Source organism: Somniosus microcephalus, chromosome 8 (genome assembly GCF_052327205.1).
Source record: "Somniosus microcephalus isolate GS21.2 chromosome 8, FLI_Smic_1.0, whole genome shotgun sequence".
Lineage (NCBI taxonomy): Eukaryota > Metazoa > Chordata > Chondrichthyes > Squaliformes > Somniosidae > Somniosus > Somniosus microcephalus.
The window spans coordinates 33,111,893-33,136,051 of record NC_140994.1 but is presented as its reverse complement, the minus strand read 5'-3'; the positions used below and the strand labels follow the sequence as shown (position 1 = coordinate 33,136,051).

Genomic DNA, 24,159 nt, shown 5'->3' with positions numbered 1-24,159 from the left:
TATGCCTGTGGTTCCCCCACCCTAACCCTCACCATTGTTTCCTCTTCCCACACTGCTTGGCATACACTGATTTTTCCTTCTTAATGTACGGTCCTATGAGATGTCTTCCTGCTAGTAAGGAGTGCTATCGAAATGGAAGTTGTTATTTGTCTTTATTGAATTATTGTTAATTTCAGCAGAAACCATTTATTCCCAGTTATAATGCAGAGTATTCAGGCTGTAACCAGAACATATTGGGTGCTAAGGATGGAACAACATTACTTCACATTCATAATCATCAGCACTCTGACCATTCATAAGAATCCCATCTATCAGGCTCCTGGTAGCAGCTTCCTCCCATTGCCAGTTTTTTTTTTACAGTAAAACTGTATAACATCCTCCCCCATATTAGGTTTCAAGCCAAATTCATCCAACAATGACTGTGTCAGACTATGTTGCCAATGATTGTCAGATAAAATTCCACCTGCACTTGCCAGCCCATGACCCCCCCGCTTCTCCCCATTAAACTGTACGGGTGGGAAATAGGGGAAAGCCAATTGCAGAACCAGAAGAACCTGTCCATCGTCACGACAGATTAAACAAAAAAGGATCATGATGGTAATTACTCCCCCACCTCACTGAAGGATCAGCTCTCCTTGACAGTTTATTGCTCCCGAAGCATAAAGTGGCCCTGTAGCACTCGTACAGGTTTCATAAGGAGTTCTTTTTATCTCTACTCCACTGGATGTTACAATGTCGGGTGTTCCTGCAGTGCGAAAATTCTTTTAAAAATCCATTAAAAATTCATTTGGGATACAGCACAATATGCTCATTTTCATAATGATTGTAACATGATATTCAACTGAGTTCCTAGTCTCTTTTGGTACACAACTAAAGCTCCTATTTCACTGGAAAAAAATGATTCTCTACAAAGGTGGGCACCTTTATCTAAATTAAAAATACTGTTAAGATCTGATGGCAATTAGAAACAGCCATTCTACACATAATGTGAAATGTAACACTAGAAATTATTGTTTTATGTTAATAAGGGTTAACTGAGCATTGTTTAAGATTTACAAAGGTTATATAGCACTGGGGTTTTACCGATTTTTCTTCAGTACAAGATAGCAGGTACTAAAATGATCACACACCAGGGCATCCAACAATATTAGGCAGCCAATCAAAGCATTTAAGTAGTACATGGCAGTCCAGTCCAGCTGTTGCTCACCAACCCCACTCAGAAATGGAGTGCACCAGGCTTAGGAGGTCCTGTTTTGACAGTCAGATGCTTGAGATTTTGACAGAAGGAATAATGGAAAAGAAGAGGCCAGGGGGGTAATTTTCTAACTTTGCACTTTCAGCAGGGAGCCCCAACCCCGTCAGCAGATATTGGAAATTGGACCACGTGCTGCGCACAATTTTAAATGGTCAGAGAATTAGACGCAGTGCATGCCTGGATTTCCAATACGTGCTGCTGGCAAGGGGGTTAAGGAGCAGGAAATCAGGAAAATTACCACCAGAGCCCAGGTACCCCTATCGGTTCCACGATTCCAACCAGAAGTAGGATGGAGAGCAAATCATGTCCGCCCAGCCTCTTGGGAGGAGACAAGTAACAGCACGTTGCTGCACGATTTAACGGCCTGCAACACCTTAAGGGGTAGGCATCATCAGACTTGGTTTTCAAAAAGTATCTGTTGGGACAGCAGGAGCACAGAGCAGACTCTGGTTCTTGGATGTAGTGATACCATGATTGACAGAGTCCATCCTGGAATGTATAGAGAGCTCCAGGGCCATTTGCAGCAGAGGCCACTAAGAGAGAGCACTTCCCGAAAGCTTCATGGAGGAATGAAACAGGCAGTCGCCTCACACACTCCGACCACTCAGATAGCACCTGGGAGAAGTATAAGCCCAGGTTTAAGAGATCACACATCACTTGTAACACACTGGCACCAGGGGTAATAAGTAATAGGTACACAGGCAGTATGGGTTTTAATTGAAATTACAGCTGCACTAAAGTTGTGCATGAAGACATTGCACTTTGCAAGGTTTAGAAAGGGGCTTTGATCAGCAGTCCCCAGTGGGAGCTGGTGAGTTGATACACGCAAAGAGGGAATGACAGATCATAGGGGGGAAAATTTGGGGCGCAATTATCGGCCGTGCACAAAGTTTAGCGCCTGGCGCTAATTATCGCCTCCGATGGCAAACTTGGCTTTTATCACCCCTGGAGGTGATTGGAGCGCTAAATCAGGCGCTTCACACCTATCTTAAGGCGCAAATGCCGAGGAGCGAGGCGCTACCTCAGAGCGCTGGTGAAGCAAGGAAGGGCAAATCAAAATGAACCTGCAAAGTGCTGCTCAGTACCCCAAACTCCTTCACACAGCGTTGAATCTCTCCAGAAGTCTCTCTCTCTCTCTCTCAGAATGCGTGGTGCAAAAATGTCACCAACAAAAAAAGGCAGGAAGCGGTCGCCTTTAAATAGCGCTCCCCTAGTCCCTTTCTGACTGCAAAACACTCCCCTCAACCTGTCGTTGCTAGCGGCAGGCGGTAAGGCAGGGGGCACCACTCAATATCCGGTACGGGGTGCTACCGGGGCATTGCGCACTCGACTGACGTCACGATTTGCCGGCACAGGAGATCGTGGTGGTAGTGTTTAGCGCCGTCGCAAAATGTCTAGTTAATTTCGCGAGCAACGCAAACATCGCCGCGCCCGGGCGCTAGTTGCTTTACGCCCCATTAGCGCTCTCTTAAGGCGCTAACGGGAGGCACAAACAACTGAATTTTTCCCCCATAGAATCATAGAATACTACTGCACAGAAGGGGGCCATTCGACCCATTGAGTCTGCGCTGACTCTTTCGAAGAGCAATCCAGTTAGTCCCACTCCCCCGCTCTTTCCCCATACCCCTGCAATTTTTTCCTCCTTCAAGTATTTTTCCAATTCCTTTTTGAAGGCTACTGTTGAATCTGTTTCCACCACCCTATCAGGCAGTGCATTCCAAATCCTAACCACTCGCTGCGTAAAAAAAGTTTCCCCTCATGTCGCCTCTGGTTCTTCTGCCAGATGATGGAATATTTGAGGTGGGGAGGGGAAGATGTAGACAGGACTGTTCATGCAGTGGCCAGAAGTGGTCATCAAAAGGAGGTTTTTTTTATGTCAGACTGACATGAATATCTCTTGCTGCTGGTAATCAGTTGTCCTCCACTTTTTCTTCTGCCTGCTGCTGCTGCTCTTGCTGATTCCCTTGCTCCCCATGGTGCCCTTTAGGAGGAGGTGACATTTGCAAGACAAAATTGTGAGACATGGAATACACCATCAAGGGCCTTGAGAACCACACAGGAGCACCTTTCAACATGCCTGTGGTGTGCTCTATAATGTTTCTGCTGGATGAATGGACCTTGTTGTAGCACTGCTGAGCTGTGGTCCTGTGAAAGCACACAGCTATCATCAGCCACGACTGCAGAGGACTGCTTTGATCTCTGAGGATCCCCTCAAAGACTTACCTTTCTGCATGGTTGCCAGCTTAAAATGAAGGCGTTGTGGCATCACCCATTCACTTGCATGCTGGTGGCTTGCTGGTTGTTAAATGAGCTGTGCACTGAAAGAGTGGCATCGTTTCCGATTGAAATCCATATGATCGTTGTTGACTGGGGTACGTAGGGTCACACTGGTTGATCTATGGCTCCTTGGACCTTGGGGTTTCCTGCCACTCTGCAAAAATTGCAGTGCTATGTCATGGAGCTGCCAACTGTTCATTAGCAAGGTGATGAAATGTGTTGCTTTATGCATCAGTGCACAGCTGATTGATGTCAGTGTCAATATGGAATGAACTTATGGTATAAAAGTTAAGGACAGGTGTGAGCTTAATAGTCACTGGCAATGCAGGGTCAGTGGACTGTAGGTCCAATTGTAGCATGTGTGATAGCTCAGTGACGGTTTCTTTTTTAAAGCAAAGGGGGAGAAATTCAGCTGCTTTGTGCCTCCCGTTAGCGCCGGGGGGGGGCGGTAACGGAGCGCTAAGGGGTTAGCGACCGGGTGTGGCAAATTCAGCGACGCCCGCGATCTTCCCTGCTAGTTGAGCGCTGGTGCTAACACTTACCGTCTAGCACCTTGCAGATAGTGACGTAATAAAGTGCGCGGCGCCCCGTTACCGCCCCGAATGTGAAATTGCCTCCCGCCCCCTGCTGTATCAGCAACGGCAGGAAGAGGAGGCATTGTCACCTCGGCTGGCCTCTTGGGGAGCGCTAATTAAAGGCAGTGGTTATCAGGTAGGCCAAACTTTACTCTTTGTACCAGTCTGCTGCCTGCTGAAAGTTTCCGATGCTTTATTGCTGCGCGATGTCCGAGCCCGCCACTCTCTGAGAGCGTTCGGGGCTGTAATGGCAGTCGCGCAGGTCGCCTGGCAACACAGAACTGAGCAGAAGTATGTTGTGCACCATCACTGGCCCTTCCCTTTAAACGAGGGAAGCAGCCTCCATTGCCGGAATCTTTGCATGCCAGCGCTCTGCTGCTACCGGCCCGCTCTCGGACTTTAGCTCCCTAAGAGAAGTGGTTAGCGCTTGATTTAGTGCTCTGCTTCCCTCTTGGAGTGCTGAAGCTGAATTTCCCGGGACCAGAAAATGATTATTTATTGCCTGCCGATACTTTTCCAAGATTTCAAAAGTTATCACACTGGAATTTCTAGACCTTTAAAGCCTCTGCAGGCATAGCTCCACTAACAAATGCAGGTGTGGACATCTGTACCTGTATATTCTGGCATGGGCATACCATTGAGTGGGTGCCATTGACTGCACACACATTGCTTCGTGGGCGTCGCATGTCAACTCTGCCATGTAGGAACATGGGACATAGGAACAGGAGTAGGCCATTTAGCCCCTCAAGCCTGTTCTGCCATTCAATGAGATGATGGCTGATCTGTGACCTAACTCCATATACCCATCTTTGCCCCATATTCCTTAATAACTTTGGTTAAAAAAAATCTATCAATCTCAGATTTAAAATTAACAACTGACCTCGCATCAATTGCCATTTATGGAAGAGAGTTCCAAACTTCTGTGTGTAGAAGTGTTTCCTAACTTCACTCCTTAAATGCCTGGCTCTAATTTTTATACTATGCCCCCTAGTCCTAGACTCCCCAACCAGCAAAAATAGATTCTCTCTATCAGCTTTCCTGAATATCTTGAAAACTTTGATCAAATCACCCCTTAACCTTCTAATTTTCCAGGGAATACTACCCAAATTTGTGTAATCTCTCCTTGTAATTTAACCCTTAGAGTCCGGGTATCATTCTGGTAAACCTACGCTGCACTCCCTCCAAGGCCAATATATCTTTCCTAAGGTGTGGTGCCCAGAACTGCTCACAGTACTCCACGTGTGGTCTAACCAGGGATTTGTACAGGTATAGCATAATTTCTACCCCTTGTATTCTAGTGCTCTAGATATAAAGGCCAGCATTCCATTATTCTTTTTGATTATTTTCTGTACCTGTCCATGACATTTTAATACAGGCAAATTCCCAATGGGAATCCTATTGCGCTCAGTCTGAAATGATGGGGGTGGTGGGAGAATGGGAGGACCACAACAATTGTAAACAAGCAAATGTCAAAGTAGTTGGCAAAAGCTAAAAGAAAAAAACCCTTGAGAAATGAATATTAACGCTGGGTGCTTTAAATTCCTTTAAGCCTTGTGCCGAGCCGAGATGCCCATTAAATGGGCAAAAAGTTGAAACTGCGCAAACATTGAAACATAGAAGATAGGAGCAGGAGTAGGCCATTCGGCCCCTCAAGCCTGCTCCGCCATTCAATGAGATCACGGCTGATCATCCAAACTCAGTACCCTGTCCGTGCCTTCTCCCCATATCCCTTGATCCCTTTAGCCTTAAGAAATATATCTAACTCCTTCTTGACTATATTTAATGAATTGGCCTCCACTGCCTTGTGTGGTAGAGAATTCCACAGGTTCACCACTCTCTGGGTGAAGAAATTCCTCCTCATCTCTGTCCTAAATGGCCTACCCCTTATCCTTAGACTGTGACCCCTGGTTCTGGACTCCCCCGCCATCGGGAACATCCTTCCTGCATCTAGTCTGTCTAGTCCTGTTAGAATTTTATAAGTTTCAATGAGATCCCCTCTCATTCTTCTAAACTCCAGCGAGTATAAGCCCAATCGACCCAATCTCTCCTCATACGCCATTCCTGCCATCCCAGGTATTGAGGAATTGATGAAAAATGGGCCATTTTCGCCTCGTTTGTATACAACTACCAGAAAATGGGCATTGCTTCCTGCGTCCATCAGAAATGAGAGCAGAAAATTAGATTGGCAAAATGTGGATGGAGTTCACCCAGATTTTGAATCTGTTCTGCCTGATTGGCAGGCATTAGTCTGGTGGAATCAATTGGAAAATCCAGCCTTGTCTATGGGACAGTGGTGTTCAACAGGTATGAGATGAAATTGCAGAGCACGTGAATAGTGCCTGCAGACTCTGCAGAGATTTTTTTTATTTGTTCTTGGGATGAGGCCAATGCTTGCAATGCAGTATTTATTGCCCATCCTTAATTGCCCTGAGGACAGTAAGAGTCAGCCACATAGTGTGGAATTGAAGTCACATGTAGGGGGTGCAAGCTTCCCTTCCCTGAAGGACATTAGTGAACCAGTTGGGATTTTATGGCCAAATCACAGCTTTCATAGCCCAATACTCCAACTGAGGCCTAACCACTGATTTGTAAAGGTTTAGCGTAACCACCTTCCTTTTGCACTTTATATGCCTACATATAAAGCCAAGGATCGTGTATGCTGTTTTTAACAGCCGTATCAACTTGTCTTGCCACCTTCAAAGATTTGTGTATGTGAATCCCCAGGTATCTGTTCCTGCAGCCCCTTTAAAATTGTGCCCTTTAATTTTTATTGCCTCTCCTCATTCTTCCTACCAAAATGCATCAGTGCACTGTGCTGGTGCTGTCCATCTGACGGAGCTGTAATGGAGTTGTTGGCCCTTTGTAATACGGTACCCTTCACCTCTTGATATATATGTGCACAGCAAACGGACTGACACAGCATATGTTAACAATGCTTGCCTTGAAAGAGACCAACACATAGAAATTAAGGGAGTGCCATACAGGTATTTGATCGTGTCCACAGGTCTTCATTAAGGGGGTAGCACAGCATTTTCACAGCTGTTTTAGGCACTACTCCTTGGTCATTCCCAGCCACCGCGCCTCGGATGGTGGACCCAATCATTGCATACTTGCGGGACTTCGCTGTATACTTTATAAGCTACCTTATATCATGGACAGCGTGTTCCTATTCTTTCTGGTCCTTGTCAACCAACTGTAGTGCGAGTGGAGCACTAAATCCAACACCCGTAATATTCAAATATTCAAAGTAGCAGCTCTGGCCTGTAGCTGATCAGCTCTCAGTAAAGCAAACCAGCCTGTGGTCATTGCTTCAATGCCGATTTTAAATGCGGTTTGGGAGCACACTGCACATGTAAAGTGGGTATCTTGCAAACTTGTGCATGACTAGGCATGTCACCAGTAATAAACTCAACAACGCTAACACATGGACTCAGGGCTATAACACCGATCAGTCACTTCATTAAAGTGGTAATTTGTAGCGTGCAATAAAAACAGGTTTAAATGTGTGCTGTACCACTACGCTTAGAATACTGCGATAGTAATGCCAAGAATACTTTCCAGCTTATAAGTACTCATTAACTATTTTTATTTCTACTCAGGAATCTTGATGGTGATGAACAACCCTGGTGCTATATTCAGGATGCAACTGGGAGAGTAATCAGGGCTGAGTGTGCTGTTGCCAGTTGCTCACACGGTATGTATCTTTCACTGCATAATATTGTATTCAGTACAATTTCAGAATGAGAAAAACACTGACTGGACCTATAATATTCAATGTTGAACCATTTAATATATCCAGGATAATAAGGCTGTATCTCTGATGAGCATAATCCCTGAGAACATTCATTGCAACTTACTTTTTAGGTGATAGAGGTGTTACATAACTGGATATACAATAACTAGCCTGCACATGGCTAATTATCTCTTACACCTGTCACCTCAGAAAATGAACTCAAGAAATGGAATGTTCCACCTATTTCATGACTGGGGTGGATCTGTATGATTAAAATGATGCCACTTATGCTGATCTCAGCCAAAGCAGTCATGAATCTGGCCCCTCAGTTTATGAGATGGATGGAAAATCCGGCACTGGAAGGCCTGTGACTTCCTGACCACCACTCCCTACAAGCTCCATTTTTTTTACCAGGCGCACCCATTTGGCAAATCAGTCCTGTAGATCCGTAGGCCCCATAGGACAAAGAATTTACAGGCCACACAGACCTTATGAAAATCTCAAAAAGGAGTCCTGCATGAGGAGTGTTCTTCACTAAAGGGGTAATAGAGGAGCAGTGCATTCTATGAAGGCCTAGTGCCAAGATTATCTGCTTGGACTGTGGCTTTGAAGTTCTTGACCATACAAAACTTTTATGTCACCAGATTCTTTCAGGTACCCACGGGAGATCGATGTGATAAAAGGTTGGGTGCCGTTCAGGCATGCATTTGTCAGGTATTGACACATTTGCCTGAAGTGTTGGGGAATACTGACGTAAGAAAACTACTAGGCACTTGGTCTAAGCGTTAAACAAAGCTTTAATCAACTGTTTTACAACATGGAGGTCTAGTTGGGTCCTTCACTAGTTCCTGTTAAGAATGTCCTGCGCAAGCTGGGCCCGTGCCCGAGTATTTATACTCTCCCCGGACAGCGCCACCCGTAGGCCGCTCAGTATTATTTCCTAAGTCTTTCTTTCATGAATGACTGATTCATGTCAAATACATTGGGGGAGAAATTCGGTACCTTAGCACCTCCAGTTAGCGCCGGGCCGGGGCGAGGCAAATCCAGTGCCGCACGCCAAATTCGCCCCTCCCCCCCCCGCCGTAGTGCCACCGCTACGAGTTAGTGCCGGGGACTTCAGCGCCAGGCAGATCCTGACGTTAGTGAACGTGCAACGTCCACTGGATGCCCAATCTGCAAATTGAGTATCACCCCTTGCCTTAGCACCTCACCCCGACAGCAACAGGGAGCGGAGGCGTAAAGCAGTTGGTAGCCGGCTCCAGGGGTGCTACTTAAAGGGATCATGAGTAATGAGTCACAGCTCGCAGGTTAGTGGTGTTTCAGTGATTCCTAGTCAGATTGAAATAGTTCAAGAGTAGAATTTAGTCATTCAAAGGTTGTTTAGTCTGCGGAGTGCTGCGGCTTCTAAAAGTTAGTTACATTTATTCTCACAAAATATCAAAGTGCTACACTTCCTTACATTCATTGGGGTTGTACTAGCAGTCGATCTCACCCTGCAGGATCTACTGCGGAGAGAGCGCAGGCAGTGAGAACAATTGGAACATGTCACCAGAGGGAGGTGGAGGGCCATCTGGGCTCTCAACAGGAGGCTTTACCCTCCGAGGGTTTTCCAGCAGCAATTCTCCTACCTCCAATTAAGCTAAGAGCAGTGTCTTAGAAGGCTCCGCTTCACCAAGGAGGTGGTCACAGAACTCTGCCACCTCCTGCAGCCAGAACTCGAGCCTCAGATCAGGACGAGGACAGCTCTCTCAGTGGCAGTCAAGGTCACCGTTGCCCTCAATCTCGTCGCCATCAGATCCTTCCAGTCTGCAACAGGAGATATAGGTAACATCTCACAGTTCGCCATCCATCGCTGCATCTGGGAGGTCACAGAGGCTCTCTACAGTAGGAGAAGGGACTACATTTCCTTCCCCATCACCAGAGAGTATCAGGATGAGCGTGCATGTGGCTTTGCCAGGATAGCGTGATTCCCCATGGTGCAGGGCACCATTGACTGCACCCACGTGGCTTTGTGGGCACCATATAACAATCCTGAAATCTTCCGTAACTGCAAAGGCTACCACTCATTTAATGTGCAGTTGGTGTGTGACCACAGACAGCGAATCCTCAATGTGAATGCCCGCTATCCTGGCAGCAGCCACGATGCCTTCATCCTGCGCCAGCACTCTTCCAGCCATCAAGCTCGCAGCTGGCTGGTTGGAGACAAGGGCTATCCACTTTCTACCTGGCTCATGACTCCCCTTGGCAATCCCAACACTCCTACACAGCACTCATATGCCATGTCGTCACCAGGAACATCATCGAGCAAACCATCGGGGTGCTCAAGCAATGGTTCCACTGCCTTGACCATTCGGGAGGAGCCCTCCAGTACTCGGCTGAGTGGGTGTCCCATTTCGTGCTGCATGCTGCACAACTTGGCCATCATGAGGGCCCAGCCCTTGCCAGCAGGGATTGCGGGACAACCTCAGGAGGAGAAAGTGGGAGAGGAGGAGGAGGAGGACACAGAGGAAGATGAGGAGGAGAAGGAGGAGGAACAGGAGTGAGGGAGGAGGCAGCCACTCAATCAGCCTTCCGGAAGGGCGGTCCGTGACCGCCTCATCAGACTGCGGTTCCAAAAAATTAAACCCCAGATCCCTGTGTTATGTTCATTAATAACTAGTCATTTTGATTAATAACAGCTAGCTTTTGCTAGACACTTTATTGAGCACATGTGGACTAGGTACAGTATCTGTAGAGGCCTCCATCTTGACTGTTGCCTTGTGGGTAGCCTAGTGCATCCTGGGTAGCCCACTCTTATATACATACAGCACCACCTAGTGTACCATTCCAGAATGAGAGGTTACTGATCATTACATCCCCCTTTCTTTGAGGTTAAACAAAATCACTATCAATCAATAACAACATAAACATCTTCAACAGTCAATACATTTTCAATGTAGTTTTCTTTGTACTCAAAGATTAAGTCTATCAGGCTTTTTTACTTCACGTGTGGATCTTCTCAGCACAGGTAAGTCTGATGTGTTTTCATGAGAGCCTGTATGTGTATTTGTGTTAGATTGTTCTGGTGGTGAGTGCCAAGATTCAGTTGCGGCATTGTCATCGATTTGCTCTTCGATAGTCTCTTGTGTTTTTAGGAGGGAACGGCGGTTCCTCCTGAGAATCTGTCCTTCCTCAGTTCTAACAGTGTATGACCTTGGTCCTACTTCCTCAAGAACTATAGCTTTCCTGTTCCATGCATCTGGATCCTCAATCCTGACAACATCATCCCTTGTCAATGGTTTCAGAGTTTTGGATGACTTGTCATAGTGTGATTTCTGTTTCAGCTTTAACAGTTGAAGTCTCTGTCTCAGTTCCTTACTCTGCTTTTCTTTTGCACAGCAGGGTAGCGTGGTACGCAACTTGTGACCCATTAGGAGTTCAGCAGGTGAAGAACCAGAGTCTAAAGGTGAGGCTCGGTAACTCAGCAGGGCGAGATAAGGATCAGACTTGCTTTCTGTCGCTTTCTTCAGTAGCTGCTTGAGAACTTGAACACCTTTCTCTGCCTTACCATTCAATTGAGCATACAAAGGACTGGATGTGATGTGTTGAAAGTCATAATGTGCTGCAAACTGTTGCCACTCCTTACAGTTGAAGCACGGACCATTGTCGCTAGCGGCAATCCTGGGAATTCCATGTCTGGCGAAGATGGATTTCACATGCATTATGACACTGCTTGCTGTGGTGCTTGAGAGCAGCGCCATCTCAGGATAGTTAGAATAGTAGTCAATCACTATTAGATAGTCTTTACCATTTAAATGAAAAAGGTCCATACCAACTTTTTGCCATGGTGCTGTTGGTATGTCGGCTACTATCATTGGTTCCTTTGCTTGTTTGTTTTGGTGTTTCTGCCATGTATCACATTTGCCTATCATGTTCTCAATGTCCTTATTTATGCCAGCCAATAAACAGTGTCTCTTGCTCTCCTTTTGCATTTTTCAATTCCGAGGTGTCCCTCATGAATCCTTTTGCGCATGTCTTGACGTAGAACCTGTGGAATGACTATTCTGTTCTGTTTTAGTAATAGTCCACTTGCGACACTCAATTCTGACCTTATGTGAAAATATTTTGGACAGGAACCTTTTGGCCAACCATGATGAATGTTCTCTATTACTGTTTGTAACACTGTATCTTTTACTGTTTCTTCTGCTAATTGCTTTGATTTTGTGTCTGACACGGGCAGCGCAGCAGTGACCATACTCACATGAACATCCACGTCTTCTTCAGTAGAGCTCACATGACTCATTGTGGGTGCTCGGGATAGTGTATCTGCTAACACAATGGGCCAGAAATTCGCGGCCAGAAGCGTGAGTACGGTCGGGGTACTCACGCATCTGGCCGTTGGAAATGCCGGCGTTCAGCAGGAACAGCGCATCCGGGGAACGCCGGCATTTCCAGACCCGAGGTCTATTCACAGCGCGTGCGACTGCACAGGCAGCGCTTGCGCAGTGAACTTTGTGGATTTCAATGATGGATTCAGTGAGGGTAAGTCCTTAGAAGTTACACTTGAAAAAAGCAAGTGTAAAGTTGTTCATTGGCTGCGGAGGAAGATATATTTTATCGTGGAGCTTCTGAAATGCAATATTTTTGTTTGGGAAAGGGAGGGAAGTTATTTTAAGAAATTTTAAGTAAGTTTTAAAGTTAATTTTTTTTTTTTTTTTAAAGGGTTTTCAGAACGGTAGGTAGAAGGAGCAATTGTGGCTGTGTGAATGGAATGTGAGAATGAGTTATGTATGTATGTCCACATATATTCCTTTACGTATATGTATGTATGTTTTATATTCCTTTACTAATGTGTATGAATTATGATTTTCCAATCAGTTACTTTCTCTGAAAGTCATAATTAAATAATACATTCATACACATAAGTAAAGGAATATATACATAACACGCAAAGGAATATGTACAGACATACATACTTTCAGAAGCTCCACGATAATAAATATCTTCCTCCGCAGCCTCTGGAGCAACTGTACCCATGCTTTTTTCATGTGTAAGTTGTAATGACTTGACCTCACTGAAAACATTAATGAAAGCGGCGAATTGTACTGCGCACGCACTGCCTGTGCAGTCGCACGCGTTCTGCCTCTGAACCCCTTCGTTCAGAGGACAGGAAATGCCGGTTTTCCCCACATGCACTGTGCATGCTGAAAACCGGCATTTCATCCAGCCAGATGCGTAAGTACCCCGACCGTACTCGCGCATTTGGAAGGGAATTACTGGGCCAACATTTTACATGTCAATAAAATGAAAAATTTAACAATTGCACGACTTGCCCCCTCGCATCTGCGACTGAGGGTCCAAGGAGGTGCATTGCGCAAGAGGTCATCATCGTACGTATCCTCACACTGTTCCCTTTGGGGAACTGTATGAAGTGGTGGAAGGATTTATGGCCGTGATTAACGCTCATTCCGTGACCGTAACCATCTTTGAACCAGCCATTAGGGTGGTTAGTCCTATGGCGGGAGGGTTTTACGGGCTCCCACAACCCATCTGAGGGGGGGGGGGCCACCAACACCCACGGACGTAAGTATCCCGCTGGATGTCCACCCAGAATTTAAAGTTGGAGCTCCGGCTCCACTTGCCGGGACTGTCTGGAGTGGGGTTCAAAACCCTACTCCTTCTGGCCCAGCGGCGGGGATGCTTACTGCTACGCAAAAGGCCCACTCCGCACAAAAGGTGACACCCATACGTTTCCTGCGCCTTTTCCCTCCCCGTGACTGGAGCCCTATGCTGCCATTTCACGTTGCTAATCGGATTGGGCCTTTGTCATAGCGGTAGGATCCCCGCCGCTGGGCCAGATCAGGGTAGGGTTTCGAACCCCGCTCCAGACAGTCCCGGCAAGTGGAGTCGGAGCTCCGGCTCTAAATTCTGGGTTGACATCCAGTGGGATATTTGCGTCCGTGGGTGTGGGTGGCCCCCCCTCCTTGTATAGCTTGTGGGAGCCCGTAAAACCCTCCCGCCATAGGACTAACCGCCCTAATGGCTGGTTCAAAGATGGTTACGGTCACGGAATGAGCGTTAATCATGGCCATAAATCCTTCCACCACTTCATACAGTTCCCCAAAGGGGATGACGTATGACGACGACATTGCTAAATAAATAAATGGAATTAAAAAAATTCTTTTAGGGCTTTCAAAAGTCTTTAAATTGCTTTAATTCTCTTTAAAACTACTTCAGATTACTCAAAATAATGTAAACATTTAAAAAAGTTTATAAAAGTTACCAAAATCTTCAAAAAACTTCCAAAAACCTATTTAAACTGCTGCTTTGCATGTAAAAATGCTTAGCAGCTTGACAGAAACATTGGGGGCGTGTCCAGTGAAACTGAGACCTCAAGGGGCGTGTCTCACTTGCACTGCATGCTCCTGGCTTCGCGCTGGCTGCGCTCCTGGGCGGCGTGGCGTCATACGCTGCCCGGGATTATTCTTTCTGTTTCAGCAAGTGCAGGCGTCCCTGGAGCTGATCGGCAGGAGTGCGGGGTTAATGCAAAAACGGGGCTGCAAGCCCCGTTCAGCAATTTCTGGCCCTATGTATTTGCCTGGTGTGTAGATCAGTTCAAAGTCATATCTTTGCAACTTCATCATGAGTCGTTGAATCCTTGGAGATATCTCATTCAGGTTCTTTTTTATGATGGCAACCAGTGGGCTGTGGTCTGTCTCAACTGTGAAGGTGGGAAGTCCATATATGTAGCCATGAAACTTTTCTAGTCCAACTACCAAGCCTAGACATTCCTTTTCAATCTGGGCGTATCGACACTCAGTATCAGTCATAGACCTGGAGGCATAGACAACAGGCTTCCAATCTTCACCCTCTGCTTGTAGCAAGACCGCACCTAGGCCATCTTTTGATGCATCCGTTGACACTTTGATTCTTTTTGTTGGGTCAAAGAAGGTGAGTACAAGTGTGGTTGTCAGCACTATTTTGAGGTTTATCCACTCTTGTTCATGTCTTTCTGTCCATGCGAACTCATTTGTTTTACGTAGCAGGTCTCGCAGACAGGCTGTCTTGGCTGACAAGTTAGGAATGAACTTTCCAATGAAGTTTATCATCCCCATGATGCGTAGCACTCCTTTTTTGTCAGTGGGTCGGGGCATTTTGAGTATGGCGTTTACTTTTTCCATATCTGGCTCTATTCCTTTACCAGATAGATTATCTCCTAGGAAAGTGACTCCCTGGATGCCAAACTGACACTTGGCTTTGTTGAGCTTCAGTCCATTCCGGCGTATGCTCTGTAGCACTTTAGTCAGTCTCTCATTGTGTTCTTTCAGTGTGGAGCCCCAGATGATGATGTCATCAACATAGACCCGAACTCCTTCCAGACCTTCAATTATGTGTCCCATCGCTCTATGAAAGATTTCAGATGCAGATATTATCCCGAAAGGCATTTTGAGGAAACAATACCTGCCAAATGGTGTGTTGAAGGTACAGTATTTAGTGCTCTCTTCATCCAGTTTTAGTTGCCAAAATCCTTGTGAGGCATCGAGCTTTGTAAAATATCTGGCACCTGACATTTCACTGGTGATTTCTTCTCGCTTGGGAATCTGGTAGTGTTCACGTTTTATGTTTGCATTTAAGTCCTTTGGATCCATGCATATTCTTAGATCATTGTTCTTTTTCTTTATACATACCATGGAGTTAACCCAGTCTGTTGGCTCTTCGACTTTCCTGATGACTCCTAGTGTGGTCATTCTGTCCAGTTCTTTCTTGAGCCGGTCACGCAGGGGTGCTGGAACTCTTCGTGGAGCATGTACCACGGGCTGAGCATCCTCCTTTAGCTGGATCTTGTATGTGAATGGTAGAACTCCAAATCCTTTGAACACATCCTGGAAATTATTTACTACAGAATCCACCGAGTCATCTGGTCTGCTTATGGCACAGTTTATACGGTAGACTTTCTTGACCAGTTCTAAGTCTTCACAAGCTTTGTCACCTAGTAGTAAATCAAGTCCTTCAGCCACAACAGAAAACATGAGATGATGCACTTTGTCTTTGACTGTCACTTTATGTCTGCATACACCTAAGCTATCTATTTTCTGACCATTATAGTTCTTCAGTAGTACTGACTTTTTCTGTATTTTGGGCTTTTCTTTCATGTTTTTAATGTCACTCATACTGATTAAGTTTGCTTTTGCCCAGTGTCCAGTTTCAATGTAACTAATGCTCCATTTATCTGCAGTGGGATCATCCATTTGTCCTCTTTTACTGCATTAACTTTATGTTCAGCATTGTCCATATCTGAGGGCTGCACATTTTCTGTATTCTTTTCTATATTGTCACATGACACCATTCTTACAAAAAATGTCTCACTTAAATCAGTGTCATCAATTACATTAACTCGTTGCCCTTTCTTAGTTTTTACTTTTGAAAAGCATTGTTTGGCAAAGTGATTCTTTCCATGACATTTTGTGCACATTTTTCCAAATGCTGGACATTGTTTTAACTGGTGTTTGTAACCACAGCGTTTACAATTAAAAATTCCTTCCTCCAATTGCTTTTCACTTCTGTTCTGCCCATGTTTCTTCCCCTTGTAGGACACAGCACCGACAGCAGCACTTACTGCAATTGCATCATCATTGATTTCACTGAAAGTCTTGGCATGCTTTTGAGCTAGCTCGCTAGCTTGGCATATTTTCACAGCAATTTCCAATGTTAGTTCAGTTTCTCTCAACAGACATTCCCTGACTTTGTTATCATGAATACCAAACACAATCTGGTCACGAATCATGGATGCTTTCAGCTCAGAGAAATTACATGTCTGTGCTTTCAGTTTCAGATCAGTCAAAAAGCTATCAAAAGTCTCATTTTGCTGCTGTGTCCGAGAATGGAAGATGTACCTATCATAGGTTTCATTCTTTTTAGGAGAACAATGTGTATCAAACTTCTTTAGCACATCATCTAATTTTTCTCTGTTCTCCTCTGGATTAAATACAAATGTATTAAATACCTCTATCGCCTGTGGGCCTGCAACCGTGAGCAGCAACGCTATTTTCCTTGCGTCTGGCTTCGTACCGAACCCGTTGGCAGCAATGTAGAGTTCGAATTGTTGTTTAAAAGTCTGCCAATTGTAGTTGACATTTCCTGTGAGTTTCAAGCACTCTGGTGGCTTCAAATTCTCCATGTCGTGTTGCACAATATTCAGCAGATCTTACCAATCCTGGTATCATTAATAACTAGTCGTTTTTATTAAGAACAGCTAGCTTTTGCTAGACACTTTATTGAGCACATGTGGACTAGGTACAGTATCTGTAGAGGCCTCCATCTTGACTGCTGCCTTGTGGGTAGCCTAGTGCATCGTGGGTAGCCCACTCTTATATACATACAGCACCACCTAGTGTACCATTCCAGAATGACAGGTTACTGATCATTACACCCCGTTGATCACCACATCCTCATCATTCCATCCCTGTCGCAGGCCATATCACAGCGCACAGCTGAAATGAAAGACAGTACAAAGTTACCTGAAATTAATTAATAAATTTATCAATAATCAGTGAACACATCTTTAAAACAACAATATTTACTATTCACTCTTGTGCAATCCCTTAGTGCCTCTCATTACTATGCCTTTGCCTACTCTAGTGCTCCTACGAAGTGTTGGCCAGTGGCTGCAACACAGCTGGTGGAAGGCTGCTGAGTGTCCGTGCAGGAGATTTCAAATGGCCTTGCAGGATGCCCTCGACCAGCTCTGGGCCTGGAAGCCCCAGCTGTAGACTGTACCACCTCAGCATGGGCGGCAGCAGTCTGGGCTGGCTGGATGACAGGCAGCGACAAAGGCAATGGCGGAGTGGGAGGCGGACAGCAGGTTCCTGCTCCGCTGACCGCTGCCACTTCCCCTGGGCAGCACCTCAGCATCCCTAGCAATCTGTTGCAGCACAGATTGCTGGCCTGCTGCGACACCGTGAAAGCCCCGGTCAACGGTGGTAGACCCAGCCACGATGGCAGCACTTAGAGCTTGCGTGGCATCAAGCTGAGACTGCATGAGAGCAGCCTGAGATTGAATGCCACCAAGCATAAACCGCATTACAACACTAAGACACTGCGTCGCTTCTGCCTGTGCTGCAATGGAAGCTGCCAGATCACCCATCACATGTGGCATCAGGTCTGGGTCGCCACGGTCTCTCTGGGAGTCTACCATCCTTTCCAGACTGGAAATGATGGGCTCCATGGTGTGCGCAGAGCTTTGTGCAATGTTGAAGGCAGACTCCTCCACGCTCCTTAACATTGCCGACAGGCTCTCGGGCACCTTTGCCACTGCACATATCATCTCTGTGTGCATGCCCATTATCCTTCTTCTAAAGACCTCCCCATTGAGGCTCTCATCTGAGTCCTGTGCAGCAGAACTCGCACGTGAACACGCCCTCCGGGGAGCTGGCCCCCGAGCTACCCTTTCCCCCTGGCCTTGCTGCAGCCCGCTCATCCCCGGTGCATCACCCTGTGCTAGTCCCACTACCATACTAGCCTCTAAAAATGCGTAGTGCCTGTATCTGAGTTGCTGCCTGCGGGTGAGGGATGCAATGACGCGGTGTGTTCTTTCTCCTCCTCTTCTCCCGCCTCGCTCTCTACGGTGCCCTCGGGGATAGGCTGCTCAGGTGCTTGCTCATTAATTGAAAGCATAAAGGCACAAGAGTCGGCTTAAGGTGAAGGGAAGGGGGCAGGAAGGGAGAAATGCTTGCATACAGTATGATTAGCTGGAAAGTGCGAAAGGCTTGCAGGGTGAGGGGGAAGTGGGATGTGAGAAGAAGGAGTAGGGATGAACATACCGTTGTTGTCCCCAAGGGGCTCAACATTGCCGGTGGCCACGGCGCCCACCACCTGGCGCCCAATAATCTTCAGCTCAGACAGTGGTTGGGTGTCGGCTTGTCCCCCGCCTATGCACTCCTGCTCCCTTCTTTTGTGAGCCACCTTGGCCTGCAAGAGAAAGGAAAGTGTGTGAGTGAGTGTGGAGCAACGTGTTTGGGTGATGTGCATGCCATAGTTGAATAGCTGTCATTGTGTGTAAGGTGTGAGATATGGGTGAGAGTGTTGGTAGGTAGATATTGTTGGTGGGTGAGTGCTGGGGGTGTGGTGTGGTGCTTTGGCCAGTGTGTGAAGGCTGTGGTTCAGATGGGGGAATGTAGCATTTGTTGAGACATTGACTCACCCTGACCACCCGAGTGAGGCCGCTAAATTTCTTCCTGCACTGTGTATGGGTCCTGGGGACCACAGTGCTGTCCGAGACCAGATGAGCAGCCTCCCCCCACATGGTACGGAAGACTTGCGGTGAGGGCCTCCTGCCACTTGCTGGAAAGAGCACTGCCCTCCGTCTCTCCAATGCTTGGTCTGAAAATCTGCGGGCTCTCTCCCTGGGGCGTGGATCTGCCATGAGTACAGCTGGTTGAGTTGTCCGGCTCCTTGGACTTGGACTTGGCCTGCTCCGGCTTGCTGACACAGGTTCACAGGCAGCAATGATGAGAATGAGGTTCTGCAGCATGAATGAACCTCCCCTTTAAGAACTGGAAAGAGCCTGTGGCAATGATGACTAGCGATTAGACTGCACTTGATATTGGTCAGCACTTTGAGTGTAACGCCACTGAGCTAGGCCGTTAGCGCTTGATTTAGCGCTCCCATCCTTTTTTTGAGCGATGACAATGAATTTTGCATGCAGCAAGATTCATTGGCGCCTGGTGCTAAATGTCAATCTTTTCCAAAGTTAGCGCCCATTCCTGGGCAATAATGAATTTCTCCGCCATTGAGTTTGGCAGCAAAGTGGTAGCGCCATTGAATTTTATCACATTACTGGGATCCCCAAACTGCCATGCACACAGCATTGTGAGTTTCTAACATTAACCCTTCAACATTCTTAATAGAAAAGGGCACCGCGCGCTGAACGTTCAAATTCTGTGTGAAAAGATGCAAAGAATCCTTCATGTGAAAGCTACATTTGCTGTAAGTTGCCACAATGCATTCAACCTCAAGAATCTGCCTCCCCCTCCACCCCCCCCACCCCGCCCCCCACTGAACTTTTCAAAAACTTCCTGTTGTTATTTTATGATCATCTGCTTTTTAACCCAAAAGCTTTATGTCATTTCTGAATTCAATTTACGTAGTGTATTAGTCTCGATGCTAATTTCATGAAGTGGTTCAACAAACCCATGACTCTCTCAAGCTCTGCTTCACCCTTTTCGGGTTTCAAAATTCAAAAAAATTGACCCTCTTAGGATCTGGTTTAAGATTGTTTGTGGTAAGTGTGATCAAAAGATGTTATTTTTGAAACTACAACTTACATTTTGTCCTTATTGAACCTTGGGTTTTTCTCCTGGCCTCTCTGACATTTTTGTCGTGTGCATCATGTGTAGGCAATCACCTCAGTTCCTTTGAATTTGTCTAGGATTTCATAGGCTTTTCACAGAAACATTTGATGCACTGATGAGGTTCCAAATGGCATACATGTGACTCTCCATTGCCCAAATGAGGTATTAGACATAGTTAACTTACTGCTTTCCTCATTAAGAGCTACTTACCAGTAACCTGACATGGCATCAAGAATGGAGAAGACTCATGCATTGGCAAGTTTATGTGTAATTTCTTCAACTGTTAGCTTTAGGTAGTGTTCCCTTATGACGAAAGGTTATCGACCTGAAACGTTGACTCTGTTTTTCTCTCCACGGATGCTGCCCTGGCCTGCTGAGTTTTTCCAGCGTTTTCTGTTGTTATTTTGGATTTCCAGCATCCGCAGTATTTTGCTATCGTATTCCCTTATGATTGCTTTGTTTAAGTCCTTGGAATCGAAGTATATACAAATCTGATGAAAATTTCTCTAATTCACTCGTAATATAGAGCTCACTCATGGTGTTGGGTCTGCCACCTTTGATGACAATCATTTTCTCCCTTTGTTCCAGCTCCTTCTTTAATGAACCATGTAACATTAGAAGTGCTTAAGTTGTCTTATGAGGAAAGGTTGAGCAGGTTGGGCCTATAATCATTGGAGTTTAGAAGAATGAGAGGTGATCCTATTGAAACATATAAGATTCTGAGGGGGCTTGACATGGTGGATGCTGAGAGGATGTTTCCCCACGTGGGGGAATCTAGGACTAGGGGGCATAGTTTCAGAATAAGGGGTTGCCCATTTAAGACGGAGATGAGGAGGAATTTCTTCTCTCAGATAGTCATGAATCTTTGAAATTCTCTACCCTGGAGAGCTGCGGAGGCTGAGTCAGTGAAAATATTCAAGGCGGAGATAGACAGATATTTGAGCTACAGGGGAATCAAGGGTTATGGGGAACAGGCAGGAAAGTGGAATTGAGGCCAAGATCAGATCAGCCATGATCTTATTGAATGGTGGAGCAGGCTCGAGGGGCCGAATGGCCTACTCCTGCTCCTATTTCTTATGTTCTTATGTACTCTCCTAGGTGGATCATTGATAATACTAAAATGGCAGGGGGTTGGGAATCTGTGCAGGGAGACAGAGGAAAGGGAAGCAAGGATAGAAACAAAAGACAGGAAGGAGAAAAACAAAAGTGGAAGGCAGAGAAACCAAGGGTGTAAATCAAACAGGGCCACAGTACATAATAATTCTAAAAGGACTAAGAGTGTTAAAAAATAAAGCGTGAAGGCTTTGTGTCTTAATGTGAGGAGCATTTGTAATAAGGTGGATGAATTAGCTGTGCAAATAGATGTAAATGGATATGATATAATTGGGATTATGGAGACATGGCTCCAGGGTGACCAAGGCTGGGAATTCAACATCCAAGGGTATTCAATATTCAGGAAGGACAGGCAAAAAGGAAAAGACGGTGCGGTAGCATTGCTAGTTAAAGAGGCGATTAACACAATAGTAAGGAAGGATATTAGCTCTGATGATGTGGAATCTGTATGGGTAGAGCAGAGAAATGCCGAGGGGCAGAAAATGTTAGTGGGAGTAGTATACAGACCCCCAAACATTAATGCTGAGGTTGGGGATGGCATTAAATGGGAAATTAGAGATGCATGCAATAAAGGCACAGCAGTTATCATGGGTGACTTTAATTTACATATAGATTGGGCTAACCAAATTAGTAACAATACTGGGGAGGAGGAATTCCTGGAGTGTATACGGGATGGTTTTCTTGGCCAATATGTCGAGGAACCAACTAGAGATCAGGCCATCTTAGGCTGGGTATTATGTAAAGAGAAAGGATTAATTAGCAATCTTGTTGTGCGAGGCCCCTTGGGGAAGAGCGATCATAATATGATAGAAATCTTCATTAAAATGGAGAGTGAGGTAGTTGACTCAGAGACTTGGGTCCTGAATTTAAATAAAGGAAACTATGATGGTATGAGGCACGAGTTGGCTAGGATGGATTGGGGAACGTTACTTAAAGGGTTGACGGTGGATAGGCAATGGCAAACATTTAAAGATCACATGGATGAACTACAGAATTTGTTCATCTCAGTTTGGCATAAAAATAAAACAAAATAGGTGACTCAACCGTGACTAACAAGGGAAATTAGGGATAGCATAAGATCCAAAGAGAGGACATATAATTTGGCCAGAAAAAGCAGCAAACCTGAGGATTGGGAGCAGTTTAGGATTCAGCAAAGGAGGACAAAGGGATTAATTAAGAGGGGGGAAATAGATTATGAGAGTAAACTTGCAGGGAACATAAAAACTGACTGTAAAAGCTTCTACAGATATGTGAAGAGAAAATGATTGGTGAAGTCAAGCATAGGTCCCTTGCAGTCAGAATCAGGGGAATTTGTAATGGGGAACAAAGAAATGGCAGACCAATTAAATACATACTTTGGTTCTGTCTTCACAAAGGAGGACACAAATAACCTCCCAGAGATGTCGAGGAACATAGGGTCTAATGAGAGGGAGGAATTGAATGAAATCAGTGTTTATAGGGAATGGTGTTAGGGAAATTGACGGGATTGAAGGCCGATAAATCCCCAGGGCCAGATAATCTACATCCTAGGGTACTTAAGGAAGTTGCCCTAGAAATAATAGATGCATTGCTGGTCATCTTCCAAATTTCTATAGACTCTAGAACAGTTCCCATGGATTGGAGGATAGCTAATGTAACCGCACTATTTAAAACGGGGAATTATAGACCAGTAAGCCTGACATCGGTAGTGCGGAAAATGCTCGAGTCCATTATAAAAGATGTAATAGCAGAGCACTTGGAAAACAGTGACAGGATCGGACAAAGTCAACATGGATTTACAAAAGGCAAATCACGCTTGACTAATCTACTGGAATTTTTTGAGGATGTAACTGGTGGAATAGATAAGGGAGAACCAGTGGATGTGGTGTATTTGGACTTTCAGAAGGCTTTTGATATGGTCCCGCATAAGAGATTAGCGTGCAAAGTTAAAGCACATGGGATTGGGGGTACGGTACTTTCTTGGATAGAGAACTGGTTGGCAGACAGGAAGCAAAGAGTTGGAATAAACGGGCCTTTTTCCGAATGGCAGGCAGTGACTAGTGGGGTACCGCAGGGATCGGTGCTAGGACCCCAGCTATTCACAATATATATAAATGATCTAGACGAGGGAACTAGATGTAATATCTCCAAGTTTGCAGACGACACAAAGCTGGCTGGGCGTGTGTGCTGTGAGGAGGATGCCAAGAAACTCCAGTATGATTTGGACAGGTTGGGTGATTGGGCAGATGCATGGCAAATGCAGTATAATGTGGATAAATGCGAGTTTATCCACTTCGGTGGCAAAAACAGGAAGACAGATTATTATCTAAACGCCAATAGTTTCCTTGTACACCAGTCGCTGAAGGTAAGCATGCAGGTGCAGCAGGCGGTTAAGAAGGCAAATGGTATGTTGGCATTCAGAGCGAGGGGATTCGAGTACAGGAGCTAGGATGTCTTGCTGCAGTTGTTAAGGGCCTTGGTGAGACCACACCTTGAGTATTGTGTGCAGTTTTGGTCGCCTTATCTGAGGAAGGATGTTCTTGCCATGGAGAGAGTGCAGCGAAGATTCACCAGACTGATACCTAGGATGGCAGGAATGACGTAAGAGGAGAGATTGGGTCGATTAGGCTTATATTCGCTAGAGTTTAGAAGAATGAGAGGGGATCTCATTGAAACTTATAAAATTCTAACAGGACTAGACAGGCTAGATGCAGGAAGGATGTTTCCGATGGCAGGGGATTCCAGAACCAATGGTCACAGTCTAAGGGTAATGGGTAAGCCATTTAGGACTGAGATGAGGAGGAATTTCTTCACCCAGAGAGTGATGAACCTGTGGAATTCTCTGCCACATAGGGCAGTTGAGGCCAGTTCATTAAATATATTCAAGAAGGAGTTAGA

General features: G+C 45.7%; 1 protein-coding gene across 1 annotated transcript in view; it reads left to right on the top strand.

Moving 5' to 3' along the window:
- LOC147113429 (factor VII-activating protease-like) overlaps positions 1-24,159 on the top strand; it is an 88,881-nt gene that overhangs the window by 37,566 nt on the left and 27,156 nt on the right. Inside the window, exon 9 of the mRNA XM_085994480.1 lies at positions 7,707-7,801. Within this exon, the coding sequence (XP_085850606.1) occupies positions 7,707-7,801 (95 nt within the window). The remainder of the gene's footprint in view (positions 1-7,706; positions 7,802-24,159) is intronic.